We start from the raw sequence: 23,925 nt of genomic DNA on the forward strand, positions 1-23,925 counted from the left end.
AGTATCTGTTGCATATGTACTTGAAGAAACTGATTGGCTGTTGTTGTATGTAGGTAAACCCCAGTGATAGGTACCATCTTATGCCTATAATTACACCAGCATACCCACAACAGAACTCCACGTACAATGTGTCCGTTTCAACACGGATGGTCATGGTTGAGGAGTTTAAACAAGGTAAGTGTTTATCCTTCTGCTCTCCTTTATACACGCAGGATCTACATACCTGTAGACCCATAGTTGGCTGTGCAGTTTAAAATGAAGAAAGCATTCACTCAAGTGGGTGTTGGGATTGATTACAGTATATATTTGAGAACTGACTTGAAAAACTCATTTTATAGTTCCTTTGAGGCAAATTATTTTTGATTATATACTGGAAAATTAACCAATTTAAAGCTATCCCCTTAGCTGGCTCTTGCTGGGCTGCTTTAGTGCCATACGGTTGCCATGTTAAATTTTAAAATGCTATCAGTTTGTCTCCACTGGGTGACATGAGAGGTGCTTTTAGCAAGCTATATGCTTGGAAAGAGCTTTGAGCAGGATTGGGGCCAAAGTGCCTATTATTTTGGAGGAACCGTTAAACTTTTGAATTCCAGTAGTACTCTTCTAATTTCATTGCCAAAAATGGTCTTTGAGGGAAGTAGCTGAAAGAGGATTGTTTGATTGATAATAGTCAAGAAAACAGAATTAGCTGTACCACTACCAACTTCAAATTCAGAAGTGTAAAATTGTTTTCTGTAGTCTGAAGAGGCTCTCCGTAGGAGAATGTTGCTTAGAAATATTAGGAAGCTTGTTTTAGAAAGGCAAGAATCAGAGCTTATGGGAAATTTTTTTTCTTGGTTAACTACAGTGCTTCAGTTTTTGGAGAGAGTCATCCAGTGAGCAAGGCATTTAGAGTAATGGTAATTTACCAGAAACCTGGCTCTCAAAAAATCCTCCAGCTTTTTGAAAAGTGTGTATGTATGTGAAAATCTCTGTGCTCCAAAGTCATGAAATTGCTATGTTAAAATTATGATTCTAGGATTATAGTGACTGCATGTGGTATGTTTAAGATCTTTAAAATTCTAGATTGTTAGACTGAAGCATGCCAACATTTTAATATGTTTTTAATTTAGGTCTTGCTATCACAGATGAAATTTTGCTGAGTAAGGCAGAGTGGTCCAAACTTTTTGAAGCTCCAAACTTCTTTCAAAAGTACAAGTATGTATTTTAAGGCATGTCAGACATGTTGCTCTCTTAAATTAATGGTTTAATGGTAGCATATGTGACATCTCTTCTTGCTAGACTAACGGAGTTTTTAATTTTTCTTTAAACATCTTCCGTAGAATTTTCCTTCCTGTCACAGAGGGTGTACTGTTCTTAGTAGACCCTGTATTTTTTCTTTGTGAAGTGTAGCCTCTATAGTTTGCTTCCCCGGTATAACCAAACTATGTTTGTAGCAGTGTCAGTTCTGTGGGCGTCCTAAGTCATCACAAGAACTCTCAATCCGTATGCCTTGGCAAAGGAGTGAGCAGTTAAAGTCTGTATGTAGTATTGTTCTCTCTTAGGAAACTAAGTATTTTCAGCCAGTTCTGGAAACTTACCATTGAGATTCTATATATAACCATAGGCAGAGCTAATAAAATGTCAACATTTTATTCAACAGTCAGTGAAGTGTTTACAGTAGTTCTAGCACACTATTGGCCTACTGTTTTCCCTTAATGTTAATAAAGCCCCTTCAGATATTTCTACAAATAATTTTCTTGGAATCTAAGTGGGTGTAATATTTTTTACTAATGGTTTTAATATAATGATTTAATACCTTAGTACAGGTTAAAGCCTGATTGTGTTGATCTTGATGAAAATTGTAAGTTATAATAAATCTTACTTTAAAAAAAAAATGGACTTGCACTTTTATTTGCCCTGAGCTGAAAACCTGCCAAAGTCCCACTTAAATTTTTTTTTCTTTAATGCTTGAAACTTTCCTGACCATTTGATCTTGTGTTGGATTGTGTTTTGTAATAATCTAAGCAAGATTGCTTTATGCTATTTCCCCAATTAAAAACAAGACTGATGACCTTCATGATGTCTCTGTGTTTTGTTTCTGTATCTTTTGCATGAAAAAGCAATATGGAGCCAGCTTAATTGTTGTGTTCTGGGAGCACTGCGTTGTCAGTAAAAATTTAAATAGCATAACATTGAATGCTCTTGTTTATTACTTATTCCCCATAAGTTGTGCTTTTCCATTTGGCAGATAATTTTTTTATTGTTTTTTATTTTAACCAGTGTTGAGGAAGTACCTTTGGATATTTAAACTAATAAACATATATTAAGATATTTTTTTAAAAAACTACAACATCAGAATACATAATTGCTTGTATGGAGCATAAGGAAGAAACTGGTTTTGTAGAAAAATAGCATCTTTTAATCCCTGAGAATCAAAGACTAAGCTAGTTTTTCTTTTTCCTGTCTCACTTCCTCATAGGACTAAGAGCTGGGTAGAATGAAGTCTTGAAAGTACTTAAGTGGCTTCCTTCACTTGAAGAAAGATTAATCGTTGAAATAGAAACCTTGATAGTGTCATCTATTCAAATAAATTTGCATTACTAGAACTTTGAAGGGTTTTTTTTTCAAAGCTTGCTTAATCTTCTTTTAGAAGTTTTAAGCTATCTTTATGCCAAACAGTACCTAAAAGGTCTTCAGTGGACTGAGTAAAAGATGATAGATTATTCTCTTTACTGAATTCTCTTGAAACAAATCATTTTAGATGATCAAAAACAACTTCAGGCATGAATAAGGATGAGGAAGTAGCAACAAATAGCAGAGATTGTATAGGAAAAATTTTAAGTTTTATCTGTGAGTCTTGAGAAAAACAGATTTGAAAATGTGATAGTAATGGGCTAGATTTATCTATACCAAATCTTATTTATATTTTTAACTTCTCCAAAAAATTTCCTCTTTATAATATCTAGGGCTTATTATTAATAGAATGTAGAGGTAGTCACAGATTTGAATTTTTCTTTTAGCATTTCATATGATATCCCCCAAATTGGCTGTACAACTGAATTGAAATTCTTAGTTTTCTCTTGAGTGAAAGTTGGTTAAGCCTTATTTGAAGTACATCCTGAAAGTAGTGTCATTTGTTATGTATTGGATTTTAAGTTGTAATATGCCCGCGTGTCATTCTTGGAAAGGAGAAATTTCATTTGTCTTAAAAAGCAGAAAAGTATCTTGAGAAGATCTCAGTGTTCTTGAGAAAAAGGCATTAACGGTGCTTTGTACAGTTTTTAATAACTAAAGATATTTTTCATGTTTTTCCTTTAAGGTAATTCGAGTTGACACGTAGCAATAAAATAAGTCATCATTGACCTAGGAAATGTGAATACTTGTTTCAGGTATTCCATTTTACTAGGAAAAAAGGAAGGAAAGGTAATAGTGGCAAGAGGCCCGCATGTTCTCTTATAATTTCAAGGAGTAGGTGTGAAAGAATAATTTAGCCTTAAAATGTCTTAAAAACTTAAAATACTGAACTTGGTCCCAGGTTTTGCAAAGATGGAATTATAAGGAGTTTTCTCTAAGATAATTACATTTTTCCATTCACATATCTAAGCTATATTCTATCTACCCGGGAAAAATATTAATGTGATGAAATGGCCAGGAAACCTACTTACATACTTTTTTGGGGGATAAGCAGTTATTAGGTAATAAAAGCAACTAAATTGTTCTTAGGAATTTTTAAATAGGTTTTAATTCATTTGGGATACATTTTTATAGCAAAAGCTTTTTATTAGAAACTGAAAATCTTTAAGTTTGGTGAAAAGTTAATGACTATTACATTAACATTTCAAAGTGTCTCCTTAAGGCATTTGAGCATCTTAAGCAAATGGTGATGATAGTTGGAAATTGGGGATCACATTCTTTGGGACAGCTATACAAATACATGGAGTCTAAATTTAGAAGTACTTGGTGCCTCTCTTCTATGATAGGAATCTTAGGAATTGAATACAAGTTCTGGTTCTTAAAACTTAACAAACTCAGGTGGGATTTGGTTTCAGTTTCTTAGCTGGATGAGTCTTTGTTTTATAAATGGATTCCTAATGACAGGTTATTTCTGTTAAACTTACTTATTGCATTTTATATCTCCTACTTCAAATTTGCTTAAATGTGGCTGAGTAAAGGACATAACTACAGAGTAGATTACCACACCCCCCTAGTTCCCCTCATTTCAGTAAGAACCAAAGTTGAACTCTTTGACTTCAAAACTTTAAACTGAATTGCCAACAAAATTATATTCAAATGGATTGTATGTTTTGCCTTTGTGAAGAGAGAATGTTGTGCATCATTTGTTGAAGACTGAGTGGTAATTAAGAACATCCATTTTAATAGTGTGATAAAAGAGTAGTTTAGAGACAGATTGTTTTGTTCCTTTACTAGGGGAACACAGACAACTTTGCTTTTTTTGTTTTTGTGTACATGCCTGCTTTTTACAGTTTGTTGTCTCCTGTTGTAACTTGTTGCACTTCTGTCAGAGAACTCTTCCTCCATCTTCCTTTCCTTCCCTCCCCCATCGGCTGCCCATTTCCAATCTCCCAGGGACTGGAAATCAGAATACTGAGCTTGTTAGGATTTGGATGCATTTAAGAGCATTTGAGGGCTCTGAGAGTGGGTTTATGTGTGTGTAAAATGCATGAGCTTTTAGTGCTTTTTTGTAACTTTTATTTATTTGAGCCATCTGTGTTTGTTCTGTATATTTGGTTCGATCCAAATAATGCTGAACAAATTTAAACTGGTGGTAAAGGAAGTATTGGTCTGTATGGATTTGAGCTGCATATTCACATATCTGTCTACATGTTTTCATGTTTATACGTATTATCTGTTACCTTAAGTTGATAAGTACTTGAAGTTAAGCTCATTTGAGCTTCATTTATCCCGCTACCAGTAAGTGGCATTGTCCTGTGTTCAGATGGTACATACAAGTCTCATACCTAGGTTATATAGCTATGAAGACTCATAACCATTTTTCAAATGCTTTATGAGCATAAGTAAGTAATCAAATGGAATATTTTAAGGAAGAATGGTTAAAAAATGCCTTAATTTGCCAAATTTCCATTGTCCCTTCCCGAATTGTCTTCTCTCTCTCTCTCTCTCTCTCTCTCTCTATTTCTCTCTCTCTTGCCTAGGTCAGACATTTGGTTTTAGTCCAAACCCTCATTTATAAGATATGAAAGATAAGAGTTTCAGGCTTTTTAAAAAAGAGTAAACCAATTTAAAAATTCTCATCATACTCTGGTTTTTCAGACTAGTGTCCGTGTTTAGGTGATCTCAGTTTGCCGTTTGTGAGGTAGTTTCTGGTGAGAAGTTTGGCTTGCAGCACCTCTAAAATGGGTTCTGTAGAAGAGTATATTGGACTGAACTTCTTAAATATAAAATAACATGAATTATACTTTTAGTTTGTTTTAAAAAGACTTAAAATAGTTATAATGGCATTTTGTGAAATAAAATTTGCCTTTTCTCTAATTTAATGGAATTGGATTCCACATGAAAATCAGATTTCTTCTTTGCTCTCACATTAGTGATATCTGCTTTTTTTTATAGAAATTTATACTGTTACTTGAGAAAAATCATTAGGCCTACCTTCAATATTCAGTTTTAATTTTTGATGCCTATTAATTTGAGTTAAAAAGCATGATGTGTTTGAACTATTTTTTTAGCTTACTGTTGTAATATGTATAATTAGTGATCCTGTTTCTGTGCTAAAGCCTTGGTGCATTATTTCTATTAAAACAACTTTGTTTTAATAGAATATATTTTAGTGAACAGCTTATAGATCTAAAGCACTCCACTGGAGTTTTTGGACCAAACTATCAATTAATGTTTATTTATTGTTCTTGGATTAAGTTATTTTGGAATAATTTTTATAAAATCACTCTTTTTCAGAAGAATTAAACTCACCAGTAGTTAGAAACTTGTGGAATTTAGCTTTTATGATTTTATGTACATCTTGAGCTTGCAGTCCCCCTTGCTAAAATGTTGCTGATCTGTAACTGTCACAAAGCTATTACATTATGGTGTTAATATCCAGCACAAAGCAGTTAAATAAAATAAATAGCATGTTGTCTTTATCTCCAAAGGCATTATATTGTACTTCTAGCAAGTGCACCAACAGAAAAACAACGCCTAGAATGGTGAGTATAAGATTAGACTTTACAGAGAAAATAAGCCAAAATCCAATCAGATAGCTGCAGAACGCAGTAGGAGATGGGAGAAAGTTTGTCCTCCCATCCAGTCTGGTTTTATTCATAAATGGAACTTTACCATTTGTAATGGAAGTGTAGGAATTTGGGGATTCATATACAACTTTGTTTTTTGTTTCCCTTACGGATATCCATGTATTGTTAACTGTATATTTAAAGTGCTTTGTTTTAGCCTACTGCTTTTTTTCCTTTAAATCATTGTGGGGATGTCTTTTGTAACCTTCCTAGTTTGAAGTGCTACTTGATTATCCTTCCTCAGTTTTTGCTTCAGCATTTTTGTTTAGAGCCTAAGACTGGTTTTATCTATGGGAATTCAGATGGTTGAACTGCCCTCACACGTGTTTAAGTATGATCTTCATATTACTGCTTTGCATAAACATATTTGACTTTGTGCATTTTATTTTTTGAATTAACCAGAATTTTCATTAATACTAAGTGACATTTGTTCAGGGTGGGCTTGGTGGAGTCAAAAATCCGAATCCTGGTTGGAAGTTTGGAGAAGAATGAATTTATTACACTGGCTCATGTGAATCCCCAGTCATTTCCAGCACCCAAAGAAAATCCTGACAAGTAAGCAATCTTCTAATTTAATCTAGTTTCCTTCTCTCCTTTCTTTTACTCATAGAAGCTTTCTATAGTCAATTTTTTAGTAACTAGAGTCACCATTCTATTGATCACATATGACACAAAACCTATTTAATATTAGTGGGTTAGGTTTTCCTGATGAGAAACATTAAAGAGAAGTATTTCTTGAGAAAAATCAACACTGAAATAGTTTTCTCTGATACTAATCTAAGGATGATTAATTAGAGTTCAAATTCTGCAGATCTGCCTTTTAGCATTTCTTAAAATTTTTTTCTTCTCACCCATACTATACAGTGGTTATTAGAGTAGCTACTATCCAAATATGTCTTGCTTTTCATCTTAATTTTTTTTTTTTTTATTTATTTATGATAGAGAGAAAGAGAGGGAGGCAGAGACATAGGCAGAGGGAGAAGCAGGCTCCACGCACCAGGAGCCCGATGTGGGACTCAATCCCGGGTCTCCAGGATCGCGCCCTGGGCCAAAGGCAGGCGCCAAACCGCTGTGCCACCCAGGGATCCCTCATCTTAATTTTTTTTTAAAGAGAGAACATGCTTTCAATTGAACTTGCAAAAATCTGATTTGTGATAGATTCTGGAACATTGGGAAGAGATGTTAATAAAAGGCTTACCTTATTCTTTTAAGGGTCTTTTATAGATCGATTTCTGGTTCAGTTGTTACTGAATTATTTACCTGAGATTCTACTTTGCCTATACTTCATTTGCATTTGGATGGCGAGGGGAATTTTAGTAATGAGCTTGTTTAAAAAAAAATGTATCATTAAAGAAAGATTGAAAAATACAAGTAAATTGATCATTTGATATTGTGCTGCATTGGTGTATAGCCATTACTCTGAATTGTTGATAGAGGTTATTTCCTTTTGCAGTCCTGTAAAAGAGTTGTTATTTGAGCTTTTTATAATTTTTTGTTGCTGCAGTCATAATTATTAGAAGACTGATCCATTCAGTTAGATTATTAAATGTTCAAAAGTAGCTGAATCACCCTGGTTTCTGTTATTATGCTTGTAGTCAAATTGCTGCTCATGTCATCTTTTTCCTTTTTCTTTTCTTAAAAAAATATTTATTTATTTTAGAGAGAGAGAGCATGCATGCGTGGGCAGGGGTTGGGTGGAAAAGGAACAGAGAGGGAGAGAGAGAAGCCCAAGCAGACTCCATGCTGAGTGTAGACCCAACATGGAGCTCTCTCACAACCCATGAATATCACACCCTGAGCTGAAACTGTAAGTTGGATGCTCAACTGACTGTGCCACCCAGGCGCCCCTCATGGGACCTTTTTGATTGAGTTTTTAAATTTTAAGGAGTATATATTACATTCTAGTTAAAATTTTTTATCTAGAATAATCTTTTTTTTGTTTCAGATCTTTCTAAAATGTATTACTTCTTTTCCCTTGTTTGAACATGATTTTTATTGTGCCTTTGGTACTTTGAGATCATTAACAGTGGTTGTCAGTACCTTGTTTATATAGTAATAGGAATATGAAGGACATGTATGGTGGAGGACTTTGAGTTTTGATGGAGTTTAAGTTTAGAACTCTACTTAGTTTGCTTATACACTTGGATTCCAAGTTTTTCCACATACGTCAGGTTGTTAACCACATTGACAACATTTTCATGAAATCTTGATAAACTAGTAACACTTTTCTTACTTTGCAGGGAAGAATTTCGCACGATGTGGGTGATTGGGTTAGTGTTTAAAAAAACAGAAAACTCTGAAAATCTCAGTGTTGATCTCACCTATGATATTCAGTCTTTCACAGATACAGGTATACCTCTTCTTGGATGATCAGATCATGTAACTTGCATATTTGAATTTGTCTTCATGTGTACCATAGTGATATTTGCAATAACTGTTAATTTACTTGGGAGTATTGAATGATGATTATCAAAATAATCTTAATTTGGATTAGTTACTAGTTTTAGTAATGTCTAATACATATGATTTTTTGTTTTATAAATTTAAAGTTAAGTAGGACCATTTTAAATTTGGTCACAATTATTTATGAAATTAGAAACCACCTGAGTATTTGATTGTGTAAAAAAGTGAATTTGTGTCTGACTGCTGACTGCCACAATAATCGTGAACCTTAGATATTTACAAAGCTAGGCTTTTGGTGATGTGAAGAAATTTTATTCTATGTCAAATATAGACTCAAGTATTGATTGATTTATGGGTAGAGAATAGGATGATTAGAGCTACATTTCAGATTGACCTATACCCTGAGGTATAACTGAGATAGAAGTTTAAAGAACAAATGGGTGTAGTTCACAGAAGCTAAGCCTATATTTATAGATGCACAACTTTTCAAGGCAGTGGTGACTATGCATAAATGCATAGACTACGAATATACATCCTCTTTAGGGACTCTTGTTTTCTTTCGAACATCTCTCCTTTTCTCCCCATTAAAAACATTTTTAGTGTGTGTCATTTTCACTTGTCCCCAATAAGTTTCCCCCTAAGAACATTTGGATTTAACATTAACAAATTTTTTTACATTAACAATTTTTTTTACCTCCTGAGAGGAGAGACAGAAAGTGGTACAAGTTGTTAAAAAGTTAGTGTCCTATACTAAGTGTGAAGAAGAAGTAAAAGGAAAAGAGTATGCCTTTGAGAATGTAAATGCTCACGTCCAGTGACTAGAAGGCCTGACTTCTGTAGTTGGTGGGGGAGGTGGTGATGGTGGTGGTGGTGGTGCACCTGTGTGTGGAATCCCTCACAGTGTGACATCTGGGAGCTGCTCCTGTGCAGGTAGCTGTCTGTTGTGAATGACCATCAGCAGCCTTGCAGTTGATGATATAGTAGCAGTTAAAGTTTCAACTAAAACAAGGTAACTGTAAATGAGACACATGGTAGTTGCCTTCTTGGAAAATTCAGGTGAAAAATACTCTTTCTTATAGAAAATCGAGTTGATTTCTTGGTTCCAATAATTGATAAGTAGGATTTTCATTTTTAGGAATATTAAGTGGAATGTGGCACAATTCTTTATCATGAGAAACACCAAAGAATATTTAGTGTCCCAGCAAGTAGTAACCCTTAGTAGCTGTGACAACAGAAACACAGATTTTTTAGGATGTGATTTGGAGGGTGGTAACTCCACTTGCTGAACATCACAAAACTGTTATTTTCCAGAGTAAAAATTTTGATGTCAACTTAAACTGTAAACAAATCATGTAGAGATACTTGAATTAGAAAATTTTTGTGCATCTCATCTCGATTGAGCTGTTTATCAGAGATTGTGCTAATGAACCATCAAGATTTTCAAGGAATTTTTAGTTACTTTGGGAGGGAAATGTTGAGTTGTCCTGTACCTTGAAACATTTTAATGGAATGCTTTGTAGGATTGTCTTTTTTCTTTTCTTCCTTTTTCTTTTCTTTTTTTAAAGATTTAATTTGAGAAGGAGACAGCATGCATATGAGTGGGAGGAGGGGCAGAGGGAGAGGGAGAAATAGACTCTCCCCTGAGCAGAGACCCTGAGATCATGAGTTGAAGGCGGATGCTTAACTGACTGAGCCACCCAGGCACCCCCTTTGTGAGATTTTCTAATAAAACAAATATTTTAATAAGTTCAATACTCAAATTCTTACTTCCGGTCTCTTCCAACTTCTCTTCAAATCTTTTTGATCTCAGGTATTGGCAGCTATATCCCTGTAGTTGTTCAAGCTAGAAATCTTGGAGTCCTCCTTGACTTTTTTTTTTTCATAATTTGATGTTAATGCATTAAAAAATCCTTTTGCCTCTACTTTTAGTGTCTTTTGAGATTCCTGCTACTAATGGCTATTTCTACTGCTATCACAACAGTCCAAGCTCATTTGTCATTGCTCTGTTGTATTCGCATTACTAGTTTCCCTGGCTTGCCCTAGCCCAGCTATTAATGGGATAATAGTTATTCTCAGTCAGCATCCAAAATGATACTAAGCCAAATCATGCCTTCCTTTGTTAAAACTTGTAATGGCTACCAATTTCTTTTGGAAAGAAGTCCAAGTCCTTCCTTACTCTAGTGTGCAAGATTTTACCTGATTTGGCCTTCTTATTATGTCTGGTCTCATTTCCTGTTGTAAGTTTAGAGTCCTTTATCCAATATGTCTTGGAGCCAGAAAGGTAATAAAGCTAGTAAGTAATATTCCTAGTGGGGCTTGCAGCAACATCTGGTAGTCAGTGACAGTAACATTTCTTCGGGGAACTGTTCAGGATTCATATTAAGCAAAGGTAGAAACCAAATAGTGATAAGAGGTTAGATCAAGGCTAGTTGTTGCCAGATGAGTTTTGGTGCCAATTTTAGGGAAAACTTACGTGTTTGGAGCTTTGGCGATTTCAGAATTATTCTTAGGGGGTTATGCACCTTGCCTTTTCCTTTTCTCCAGTGGTCCTTTTGTTGTTCCTCTAACATTCCAAACATCCGCTCAATTGAGGAAATTTTGCCCTTAACCTTGGATCTGCTGAAATACTGTTCCACCATTTATCTCTTTCACTTCCTCACTTTCATTTCAGTCTCCATTTTGATGTCTTCTCAGTTTCCAGGCTAAGCTTGTCTTCCCTACTCTATTTTTTTCCATGGCACTATTATCTGATAGGGGTAATTTTTTACTTTGATTTTTCCTGTTTACTGTTTGTCCTACTAGAATGTAGACTCTGTGAAGTAGTTTTTTAATTTTTTAAAATATACATACTTAAAGATTTTATTTATTTTAGAGGGTGATCATGAGCAGCGGGGAAGGGCAGAGGGAGAAGGAGATTCCCTGCTGAACAGAGAGCCCAATGGGATGCGGGACTCTGTCATAGGTCCCTGAGGTCATGACGTGAGCAGAAGGCAGAGGCTTAACTGACTGAGCCACCCAGGCTCCCCAGTGTGAAATTCTTTTGGTCTCAATCTCTTCTGTATCCCCTATGGCTAGAACAGCATGATATAGTATAGGTGCTCAATAAATTGTCATATGACTGAGTGAATGGATTTTTCCATTTGGGGATTCTCCGGAACTTACTTGAATGAATTTATTTTTAGCATTTTCTTTTTGTTCCTGTGACCCCTATTTGAGTTATTTCTATAATAGAAGATGTTACTACTTGTCTTAAAGTTTTATCCTGCATATTTTTGAAAAGGTATTTTTAGGTTTAGTCAATAATTGCTGCATTTGTTACCTAATTGGGCTAGAATTTTAAATAATTGTGGTAGCATAAAAGGGTATAAAGAAACCTTTTTTCCCCCAGTCCTGTTGTTTCTTAAAGAGTTACTCTTTGACGTTTTTATTTTTAGAGTAATTACATTGGAAGAGTTAGTATACTTTTGCTTCTATGCAATATATAGACCTTGTGGTAAAAGGTACTTAGAGTTTGCTCAAGCAATGGATTATGTCAGATTAGAGATCAATTTTGGCCTAATAGTTTCATGCACAGGATTGATAGAGAAGGATCCCTACTTACAATGGCTTCTCCTGAGTGAGTTTTACTGCCTTTGTTAAAATGTTTCTATTTCTTGTAACAATTTCCTAATTGTGTAGTTTATAGGCAAGCAATAAACAGCAAGATGTTTGAGGTGGACATGAAAATTGCGGCAATGCATGTAAAAAGAAAGCAACTCCATCAACTACTACCTAATCATGTTCTCCAGAAAAAGAAAAAGGTAAATGTAGAATGTACTTAACAAAAGGATTAGTAACATGTTTTACTGTATTCAGTCTATCAATAATAGCTCCAGCGCTTAGAATCATTTTAAGTTCTGCTTGAAGTACATCATAGCATTTTAAAAATCTGTTCCAGGCAGCAGTTCCACTCTGTGAAACCTTGCTCCCAGTCGTGTTTCCTGCACATACTTGCAGACCTCAGATAGATTAGTGGTGATGCTTCCTATCCTTATTTTATGTAAACTTTGTCTCTTTCAAAGTCTTCTGTTCTTATCCATTTAATACTCACATCAGTATCTAATTTACTTTCCTCTTTATTTTATGTAAACTTTGTCTCTTTCAAAGTCTTCTGTTCTTACCCATTTAATACATCAGTATCTAATTTACTTTCCTTTAAAAAGTAAACCTAGGTTATATGTGGATCAAGTAAATTGTGTGGCTTTTTTAGAAAAATGGCTTTATTTTGTTAAGAATTCTACATGTATATTATTGGAAAATCCAGTTATTGGGTAGAAGATCACAAAGAGGTGACCAGAGTTAATGTTTTATAGTATGTTGTTCCTGGTAATAGTGCTTCCTATTGAATAACTTGCACCTATGTTTTTCTTAGTTGGACTTAGAGAGGATATATTAGAATTTTACTGCAGAGATGAGATGACAATTATATCATACTTGATTTCAAGAATAGGTAGCTTATTTCTATAATGGAATACTTACACACTGCAGTGAAAATGAATGGATTAGAGCTGCACATATTAATATATTCAGTTAAGGTTCTGATGAATATGTACTATTTAATAATTTTATAAGGTTTACAAGCTTAAAAAATGTAAAAGATTATATTATTTAAGAGAATATGAAAGAAAAGTATAGCATATATAATGGTATAAGCATCTAAGTCAAGGGCAAGAGCTGGGTTGATTTGAGTACACCCCTTCCCGGCTGTGAGAGTTGGGCCAGTTATATAACAAACACCATGTTCTTGATTAGCTGCTTCTCAAAAAGGGAGATAACATTTTTTACCTACCTCATTAGGTATTTTATGAGGATGGAATGAGTCAATACCCATACAACATGGTTTCGACTAGTGCTTGGCACATAACGAATGCTCATATTTGTTTCTGTTGTTATCACCATAACTTGGGGGTAGAGGTACTTGCTTTTTTATTTTGCTCTAAAATGTAGTTTTCAAAGGCATTTTCATTTTTAAAGTAACTTAGTGCATTAAAGCTTTTATGTGGCTTGTTTTCTTCTCAACCTAATGTTTTTAGGAGTTAACTAAATAATCTAGAAAGTGGCAAAAATGTACTGTTCTTAAGCCATTTTATTTGTCATAAAATATACATAAAGTTTACAATTGAGGAATTTTATTTTTAAACTAAAGTGTCAAGTCAGACATTTGTCCTCTTATTGTCCCTTGGTGTTATGAGTTTTAGCAGCCATACTTAAGTATGTATTTTCTACATGTAAAAATATATAAATATTTTTGTGTGATTTCAGAAGTGAATGTAAATAGATTGTTATATTCTTTAACACTTAACTAGTATATTTCTATTGTATTAACACAGCTATAACTGAGGTAATTAGATTTTCCAGAACCCTTAATTCTCAGATTACCTTTTTTTTAAAATTTATTTTTAAATATTTTATTTGAGAAAATTTTTAAATATTTATTTAAATAAAATATTTAAATATTTTATTTATAATATTTTTAAATATTTTATTTTATTAAATATTTATTTGAAAGGGCAGAGGGAGAAGCAGACTCCCCATTGAGCAGGGAGCTCAATGTGGGACTCGATCGCAGGGCTCCAGGATCATGACCTGAGCAGAAGGCAGACGCTTCAACTAACTGAGCCACCAGGCACCCCTAGATTACCTTTTTAAAATTCCTGTTTGCATCATTGTTCATATTTGGAACAATGAAAGTATAGTTAAAATAAATTTTATTCTATTAAGATATTATCTATCTAAATACAATCTTTTGGAATATAAAAAGAATTCTTAGTGATCAGAAATTTTTTAGTCCAAACATTGTATTTATCGAATAAAGCTTAACTGTATTCTCATCAGCTACTTTTCACATATCAGTGTGTATTTCTACATAGAAATTTCCACATATCATATGTATCTTTAAAAGGTTTTTGATGATTGTGGTGCTGCTCTTTGGGTGCTTATTATGTCTCCAGATTACATTATGTCACAAACACTACGTGGCTGCTTGGTATTTCTTTGTATGGCTACAGTATGATTAGGTCTGTCCTTTATTTGACATCATTTGGATTATTTCTAAGTTGCCACTAGTAAAGCAGCACTTTCTTATTTTCAGAAGTGGTATATAGAAATCTAGATCCATGAATCTTTTCTCTGAGACTCTTATTAATAGCTTTCTTTTGTCAGCTGCTCTTTGCAAGGCACTGTATGAATGTTTTTCTATATTTAATGATACAACAACCCACAGGTATTGTCTTTTATAGAAGAAACAAAGTGGCTAATAAACTTGCCCAGGGCTGTATAGTAGGTGTGATTTGGACCTAGGTCTCAGTATAAAGCATGTGTGTTTATTTCTCTCTGTAGTATGCTCTGTCTTCTTCTTTTATTAGAAAGTTTGGATAGAACATTTATGATGTTTTGGCATTGAAGTCTCTTGTGGTAAACTTGATATAAACACAGGCAAAAAAAAAAAAAAAACAAAAAAAAAAACACAGGCAAAGCAGAGCAGCCAGCTAAAACCTTGAGGTTCACAGATCATCCTCAGCTGTGCCCTGTTGTCTCACAGATGTTTGATCACATGATCAGGCAGGTAACTATGTAGGATTGAGGGTAATTTACTTTACAAATCCTTGTCTTGGGGAGAGTGAAATTGGTAGCATTTTTGTGTAGGAAAAAAGCTCATTAGAAAATTCATTTCACAACTGACTTCATAAACAAGTGGCATTACTCTCTCTTCCTCTCCCTTCTGCCAAATCTCATCTTTCCCATTTGATCAGTATTGATTTATGTACAAAAGTAATTTCTGTAGTGTAGATCAAAGGATGTCTTGAATTTGGGGAACTAGAGAGCGTGCACACACACACACGTGTGGGGTATGGGTTTTTGTCAGTAATGCAGTCATTTCTATTAAAATGTTTCTGTAGGTAAACGGAGCATCAAGGCTAAAAAGGATTCTGGAAAAAAATGAAATCAATTTGATACTTTAGTACGATTGATTGTAGAAATGGAAACTAAGTTCTTTAGAAGTCAACTTTCCCTCACAGAAACATTTGTAACTTAAGCTTTATTTTGGTTTTTCTAGGTTAAGTAACATTTTAAATGCTTTGATTTTTAAGAAGCAGGACTAGCATTAGGATTTACATGGGGATATTAAATTTTACTTTCAGAAAATTATTTCTGCTTTATTTTCGCAGGATAATTTATACTATTAAATGTAACCATGTTAGAATTCTGAGTTGGCAGTCAGAAGAGCAGAAATTCTCGCTTTTGAGAGAGCCGTTAGTTATTTGAGAGAGAATTGATTTACAGATGTTAGAAGTGGTACTACACTATACTTACTTGATAGTTTTTTTTGAAATCACACAATTTTATGTGGATTGTAGAATAATTGAAAATTGATTTAAAAAAATTGGTCATAATCCCAAAAGCCAGAAATACTCATTGCTGGTATAGTGTTTATCATTAAGACTTTTTTCCTAATATATATGTTTCTATATATTTATAGTTCTCTGATTTAAGATCCATGTCTTTTCACATTATAGTGCTTTTTAGTGTGCAGTCCGTTTTATGAAGAGTGTGTATGTCTAATGTAGCATTCCTTTGTCCTTTTTTGTCTCCCTTGGAAGAACTGTAGTGTAGTCAGGCCTCTTAGAAGTCAGGAAGGATGTGTCTACCAAATCTTTGCGTTATAAGTTCACCATGACACTTGTGAGTTTTCATGAACTTACTGATTTTTGCTTTGTAGTAGAAATCATTTATCAAAGTACTATGTTTGTGTTTCAAAGATCCGGGTAAAATAAAGATATATTTGACTAAATATTTTATTAATTGTAGCATTCGACGGAAGGTGTCAGATTGACACCTCTGAATGACAGCAGCCTCGACTTGTCTATGGACAGTGATAACAGCATGTCTGTGCCTTCACCTACTAGTGCTATGAAGACCAGTCCATTGAACAGTTCTGGCAGCTCTCAGGGGTAAGGCAAACAAGGGAACGAATTGGAGTGGCTATTCACTAAACATACCTGCTGAATCCTCTTGTTAAAGTCACCTATTTAGAATATTATTTTTATTCCATCTTCTAATTTTTTTAAATATAGCAATTAAACCTATTTTGGGGGGAAAGTAATTTTTTTTTGTCCTATTGTGTCATACTTGTATTCCCTTTTCGGGACAGGTATATCTTAATTCAGATACGAATAAATGTTAGTACCGTGATCTCTCAAATTTCATAAAAGGTTGGTCTCTGACATGTATCGTTTAACTTAAGCTTTTTTGACTTTACTGTGGTGCAAAAGCACTACATAGTAGAAATCATACTTTGAAGTTTGAATTGTGACCAGGGCTAGCAGTATACTGTACCATAGTGTCTTGTGATGCCTGGCAGTAACAGCGAGCTGCTATTTGCTTTCAGCCCTGTGCTCACAGGGTCAGCAGCCATACTGAAAACCGTTCTGCACCAAATGGCCATTCTATTTTTCACTTTCAGTATAGTGTTAATAAATTACAGGAGATAGACAGCATTTTATTAGAAGATAGGCTTTGTGTTGGGTGATTTTGCCCAATTGTAGGCTAACATAAGTGTCCTGAGCATGTTTAAGGTAGGCTAGGCTAAGCTGTGGTGTTTGGTAGGTGGTTTTATATATTAAATGCATTCTTGACTTTAGATATTTTCATTTATGATGGGTTTAATGGTATGTAATCCCATCTTAGGTCAAGAAGGATCTGTACTGAGGCTTCTACCTGCTTCCAGTGAACTGGTGTGCTAAGGGGAATGGACAAGAGGGACAAAAATCACCTTTCTGTCCTGGAGCTACTTATATCTGTGTAGCAGGGGAACAGATCTTTGGAAATACTAGGGGCCTTCTAAAAAGTGAAGGTCTCTGTGGGCTGGTTTTAGTTACAGGAAGCTGCCTTTTTTTTTTTTTTTTTTTTTTTAAGAATTAAGTGTCTTTTGGGGCACCTGGATGGCTTAGTCCATTAAGCATCTGCCTTCGGCTCAGATCATGATCCCAGGGTCCTGGGATCAATCCACTTATTGGGCTCCCTGCTCAGTGGGGAGCCTGCTTCTCCCTCTGCTTATACTCTTTCTGGCTATCTCTCTTTCTCAAATAAATTTAAAAAAAAAAAACAAAAAAAAACTAAGTGTCTTTAAAAATATTTAACAAAGCTAAACATTTTTGTTATGAAAGAAATACATGGCTGTGGTGTCAACTAGAATGCAAAAAGCCATATTTTATATTTAACTTCTATAAATTTTTAGTGTTTCCTTGAATCTTTTTTTTTTTTTTAATGGAAATTCCGGGGGATCTTCAAAGGAATTTTTATAGAAAGTCTTATACTTTGAGTTTATGCACTGTACATAAAATAAGTGTATGTATGAAGTAACTTCAGAAGTTTAAATGATATTAGTTTCTTATGTAATACTAAATAACTTCTGTAAATAAGACTTCTGGATTGTAAATTTGTAATTGTATATTTGCTTAGCAAATTTTGAGTATTTATTCGCTAGCCATTTTGCTAGCTCTTTCTGGTTTTCTTCTTGCATCTATAGTTGTTCTCTGGCCAGCTCTCCCTTTCTGTTCAAATCATTAGATGTGTGTGCCCTTGAGGGCCCTCTTCACAGTCCTTGTTCCATCTTGGTATTTTCCCTGGGGGAGTGGGATCACCTGTGCTTGTTTTCATTTATTTTCATGTACCAATGAACTCCAAAGCTTTTTTTTTTTTTAAAGATTTATTTATTTGAGAGAGAGAGCACAAGCAAGAGGGACAAGGGCAGAGGCAGAAGGAAAATGTAAAGCTGACTGTGCACTGGGCATGGAGCCTGATTTGGGGCTCAATCCCAGGACCCCAAGATCATGACCTGAATTGAAACCAGCTGGACACTTAATCGACTGAGCCACCTAGATGCCCTGTGAACTCCCAAAGCTTTAATAAACTGCCCTGGTTACATGTAAATAGCACATGGGCATCCAAAGTCTAAGTCCTTTCATGTCTCCACCTTCTCATGGCATCACTGATCCACAGTTGGAGAGTGCAAGCTGCAGCCAAAGGAATGAGAGTAGACCACAGAGGACTTTCTGCTTTTATTTTTCTTTCAGGGAGTAATTAAAACAAGATTATTTAACTGTGATAAGATTTATTTGAGACAGAAAAGTTGAAGAGAAAGGAGAGTAAAGGATGGATGATTCGAGTTTCCTGAAATGATAGGAGGGAGTAGGATCCAGAACACAGAAGAGAAGGGATGGCTTTGAAAGCTTTTGTTGTTTATTTGGGCCACTAGGTGGTCTTTTAGGATGTCACAAACCTTTAGATTTTATATGCAGAACTTTTTTCTATTTCTCAGACCATTTTCTTACTTATATAGCCTTTGACAGGATTTTCTTATACCCCAAATCCGTTAAGTCTGTTCCCCCAAATCATATGAACAGATTGTTTCTGGAACTGTACTGTTTAATATGTCACTAGCCATGTGTGGTGATTTAAATTTATTAATATTAAATAAAATTAAATATTCAGTTTCTCGCCAGCCATATTTCAAGTGCAGAGTAGCTGCATCTATATAGTAACTACCATACTGGATAGCACAGCTATAGGACATTGTTCCAGAGGGTTCTGTTGGACAGCACTGCTTTTGAGTGTGTGCTTTTGGTTGTTGGCTATATTTTATCAAATAAAGTCAGTTACTGATGTATTCATAGAAGTAAAACTAAAAAATCATTTCCTTTAGAAAATAACTTCCCATACTAAATTTTGTTACGGAATTTTATACTTCTGCTTTGTCACTTTTTTTACTTTTTTTTTTTTTTTTTTAGCAGAAACAGTCCTGCTCCAGCTGTAACAGCAGCATCTGTGACCAACCCACAGGCTACTGAAGTTTCTGTGCCACAAGTAAATTCCACTGAAAGCTCAGGGGGTAAGGAGATGGGGTTGACAGGCTTGAGAATCCTTACACCATATTTGGCTTTAGCCTTTATTTTGAAAGATGGCTTTATTGATTAAGTGGTTTGAATTCAGTTTTTTAATGCTATTATCATTGATGTGAAATTAAACTCGGAGACCTAAAGCTTTACTTTACCCTCTGTTGATAGGATTTATTGTAATTTTTATGTGTTCATGTACTTATCTACTTAGGTACATCGAGTGAAAGCATTCCTCAAACTGCCACACAACCAGCCATTTCACCACCACCAAAGCCTACGGTCTCCAGAGTTGTTTCTTCAACACGTCTGGTAAACCCACCACCTAGACCTTCAGGAAATGCAGCAACAAAAATACCTAATCCTATAGTAGGAGTCAAGAGGACATCCTCACCTCATAAAGAAGAGAGTCCCAAGAAAACCAAAACAGAAGAGGTATCTATATATTAGTTAGCCATGGGAATACCAGCCTGTCTAGTAGAAGAAAATCTTTGTGAGCCAAAATTGAGAAGCAAAAGGAAGAAAGTTCTTAGAAAATGTTTAAGTGTAGTGGTTTAGGGCCATAGTCTCTCTTCACCCTTCCTACTCTTCTCGATGACTACCTCTTCCATAAAGCTGTGCCTCTCACATAAAGTTAGCTCATCAAGTCTGTAACACAGTTTAGCATGTCGTCCCAATTTCTTATTCTCTCATAACTATTATATTTTAGGTGTACTGATTCTATGGTTGCCCATTCAGGCACAGTTCTGTGATCCAAGTGGAGTTTTGGAGTTTCTTACACTGTACGTGGTATTACAGGGTTATTGAATATGAGGTTTTTAGGGAATTCTTATTGAATAACTGGCCAAATTTGCAAAGTCAGACTAATTTTGAGACCTTGAATGATTACTTCCTCCAACCCTTCAGGAAATTTTTTTAGCAATACTTTAACTTTTTATAGTGGCCAGTTTACCTTGCCAAAGTCTCAGATAATTTTAGGAAAACCATTAAAAGTGTACATTGATTCTGGTGTATCTTTGAAAATACAAAACAGAAGTAAGTTAAATTGTTAAAAAATTTCATTGCTCCCTGGAGTCACTCTCAGTTGTTTTCCTGTTAGTGGGACAGTCATCGTTGTCCCAGATGTGACAGTCCAAAAACTCCAATCTCATTGATTTTTGGTTGATAATTTGTTACTTATGAATTTACTCACGTCACCAAAGTTTCTTTAGAAAGGGTAAAAAATCTGGATTTTTCTCATAGGAGTGTTTTGATCTGTAATCATAAAAAATCATTGTTATTCATTTGTAAGTGTTCTATTTCCCAGCTTATTCTGAAGACTTTTGGTTTAGATTTTTTTTTTGATATAGTCATTATTAACTAAATATGAATAATTTGATGAATTTTGTCACTCTAATGATGCTGAATGAAGAATGATTATATTATATCATACTTTATAACATGTATTCTGAAAACCCATCTGTATAGTTATTTTAAGGCAGAGATTTGAAGCCTCTCTTGTACATCAGAATTTTTCAGAGTGATTTTTTTTCTCTCCTCTTCTAATAGAGATTTTACGGCCTCTTCCAGATACACTGAATCAGAGACTTGAGGAGTTAGGCCAGGGAATCTTTTTCTCAGACCCCTCAGTGCTACATGACTATGTTATGCAGCAACCTAACAATGTACTAGTTCTGGTGGAACTCCACATTGTGTCTATTGATACTTGTTTGGAGGTGACAGCATTGCAGAATTGACATTTCTTTATTGTAGTAAAGAACACGTAAGCATAACTATAGATGCCTATTCGTTCTACTTCTGATGATGATTTAATCCCTTAATGGCTCCCGAGAGCTCTGACTCCCGGTATCCTGGCACAATGTTGGTAGTTTCATTTGCACTTAACGTCATAGAAAACACTCCTGTTTCCTGTCTAGGTGGAGAGGCAATAGGAATAGGATGTTTTAACTTCATATGGACAATTTTAAATCTATGCACAAGTAGAGAGTCATTTCCTATGCCTGTGTACCCACTGTGCAGCTTCAGTTACACTGGGCTGTGCCAGGCCCTGCACTCTTCATTTTTGGGCCTTTTCCATCTTCCTCTGCCTGGGCTATGGAGATGAAAATCCAGACATTGTATCATCTCATTAGTTTTTTGAAAATCATGTATCTAAAAGATAAGGATTACAAAAAAAAAAAAAAAGCATAAATAAAATAAACTTGTCCCACTTAGAAGAATCAAGTATCTAGTCACTGCTCAAGCGACCCTCATTGATTTTTTTTAATAGTCTTTTTGTTCATTCCATTCTGTAATTAGGTAAGATCCCTGTGCAGCTATTGATTGATTCCTCTTAAGTATTCGTTAAAACAGATTTCCCTCCCTTTTTTCCTTGCAGTTTTTTTTGTTTGTTTGTTTGTTTTCTCTCAGGCTGGGTTTTGTTTATCACAGCTCCATGGAGTTGACCAAAAAAACCAATTTTATGATATAGAAGAGATCTTAGATCTTGAGTTTCAGTGGCTTTTCCATTTATAAAGCTGATTAAAGTCAGGATTAGAACCCAGGCCTAAATCTCATGGTGCTAAAGGAGAAGATTGTTTACGAATCCTCATTTTGGAGCTCTCCCAAACTAGGTCTTTTATTCTCTATTAATGAGTACTTGGTATAAGAAATTTTAGTAAGCCAGAAAGAAACACTGGTCTTAATTAATAATGCACTAATGTGTAGAGACATTACACCACACACCTGTAGGGGTTCAGGTGTGGTTAGGTCATATATTGCTGCTTAATTTGCATCATGTGCGAAGGCTTTACAAATATGTGAAATAAAAATAGACAAATGTTAGCCTTGGATTGTATGGTTAAATGATGCTATATATGTATTTTTAAACTTTTTCTTATGGAAAATTTCAAACATGTACGAAATTATAATATACAGTCCTGTTTGCATCACTTAGCTTCAGCAGTTAACAGCTTACGGCCAGCCTGTTTCATCTACACATCTACTTCCTTTCCCCTTGTTATGAAGCAAATCCCAGGCGTATCATTTCAGCCATAAATATTTCTGTGTGTATCTAAAGATAAAGACTTCTGAAAAACAAACTACAGTATATTATCACTATATATGTGTGTGTATTGATATATATGCGAGTGTGTGTGTGTGTGTACACACACACACACACACACATATATCATCGTATTTACCAGTATTAACAATAATTCCAAAGTGTTACGTATAGAGTCAGGGTTAAAATTTGCCCAGTTACGACAAATTACTGTTCGTGGTTTATAATGTTCGCAGGATACAAATAAGGTCCTTTTTAGAATTGGTTTATATTACTGTTATATCTCACATGGTTTTTATGTCTTGTTATAAAGCCACATTTAAAATGATAGTTTTGCCTAGTAAATACAGCAGAGAAATTAAGGTTTAAATAGTTTTTCTTAAAGGGATGTTAATTATAAGTCACTGTAGGAATGGGAAAGTGTAGCCATTTTTGGCTTCTCCTTTCCCTTCTTTACTGAAAATGAGTTATTTTTGAATATAAGGATAAATTTAAAAAATTAAGACAGGAAGAGAACATTTCTCAAACCTCCTATTCTTCAGGATGTTACCAAGTTTTACTAAGCAGGAGGATTCTGTGGTTAATTAAATTTGGGAAAAGTTAAAGAGATATTCTTGATAGAACTTCTCAAAACCTTTTATAAAATGTGTTAATACGTATGTGAATTTTCTAGAATGGGGGTGATAGTATTCCAGGTTTCTAAATTGTTTGATCAAAGAACTTTTTTTCCCCTCTTCCTTACAAAAAAAAATTTTTTTATTAACTTCGTGATTTTAGGAATGTACTTTAGGTGTTGTTGATCAATAGTAACCGCTTTCTTCATATTCTTCTTAAGTTTGGAAGATACCAAAGCCAAATTAAATATGTTACATTAAAAATTTTTTTTCAAGTGAACGAGTGATCTACTTTAAGGTCATAGTTGATCTTACAGGTTAAATTACTTAATAATTTAAAAAATTTCTATCAATTAAAGCATTAATTGGCAAATAATCTAAATTGTTCATTTTAGAGAATAAAGCTTTTTTTTTTAAAAACAGGATGAAACAAGCGAAGATGCTAACTGTCTTGCTTTGAGTGGACATGATAAAACAGAAACAAAGGTATACTAATTTAGCCTTGGAATACATACGCAATTAAGAGTACAGAAGATGTTTTAGAAATGTCTCTAGAATATTGTACTGTCTTTTGTTCTGTAGAGGTTTTAGACTGTTTCCAGTATTGTTTTTAGAGAAGTGTTTGTCCCTTTTGAATGTTAATTTATGATGCTGAAATTTAATTTCTCAAGTGTTTGAGGTGTTAC

At 34.5% G+C, this 23,925-nt stretch overlaps 1 protein-coding gene across 9 annotated transcripts in view; it reads left to right on the plus strand.

Moving 5' to 3' along the window:
- Nucleotides 1-23,925, plus strand: part of PAPOLA (poly(A) polymerase alpha) — a 53,279-nt gene that overhangs the window by 23,416 nt on the left and 5,938 nt on the right. For 4 of the 9 annotated variants that reach the window (XM_072839857.1, XM_072839856.1, XM_072839849.1 and 1 more), the window contains 10 exons: nucleotides 54-174; nucleotides 1,113-1,197; nucleotides 6,108-6,161; nucleotides 6,681-6,800; nucleotides 8,486-8,595; nucleotides 12,327-12,448; nucleotides 16,497-16,639; nucleotides 19,478-19,578; nucleotides 19,797-20,017; nucleotides 23,663-23,725. In XM_072839857.1, the coding sequence (XP_072695958.1) occupies nucleotides 54-174; nucleotides 1,113-1,197; nucleotides 6,108-6,161; nucleotides 6,681-6,800; nucleotides 8,486-8,595; nucleotides 12,327-12,448; nucleotides 16,497-16,639; nucleotides 19,478-19,578; nucleotides 19,797-20,017; nucleotides 23,663-23,725 (1,140 nt within the window). The remainder of the gene's footprint in view (nucleotides 1-53; nucleotides 175-1,112; nucleotides 1,198-6,107; nucleotides 6,162-6,680; nucleotides 6,801-8,485; nucleotides 8,596-12,326; nucleotides 12,449-16,496; nucleotides 16,640-19,477; nucleotides 19,579-19,796; nucleotides 20,018-23,662; nucleotides 23,726-23,925) is intronic. The other 5 variants (XM_072839851.1, XM_072839853.1, XM_072839852.1 and 2 more) reach the window with 3 other exon arrangements.

Source organism: Canis lupus, chromosome 9 (assembly GCF_048164855.1).
Source record: "Canis lupus baileyi chromosome 9, mCanLup2.hap1, whole genome shotgun sequence".
Taxonomy (NCBI): Eukaryota; Metazoa; Chordata; class Mammalia; order Carnivora; family Canidae; genus Canis; species Canis lupus.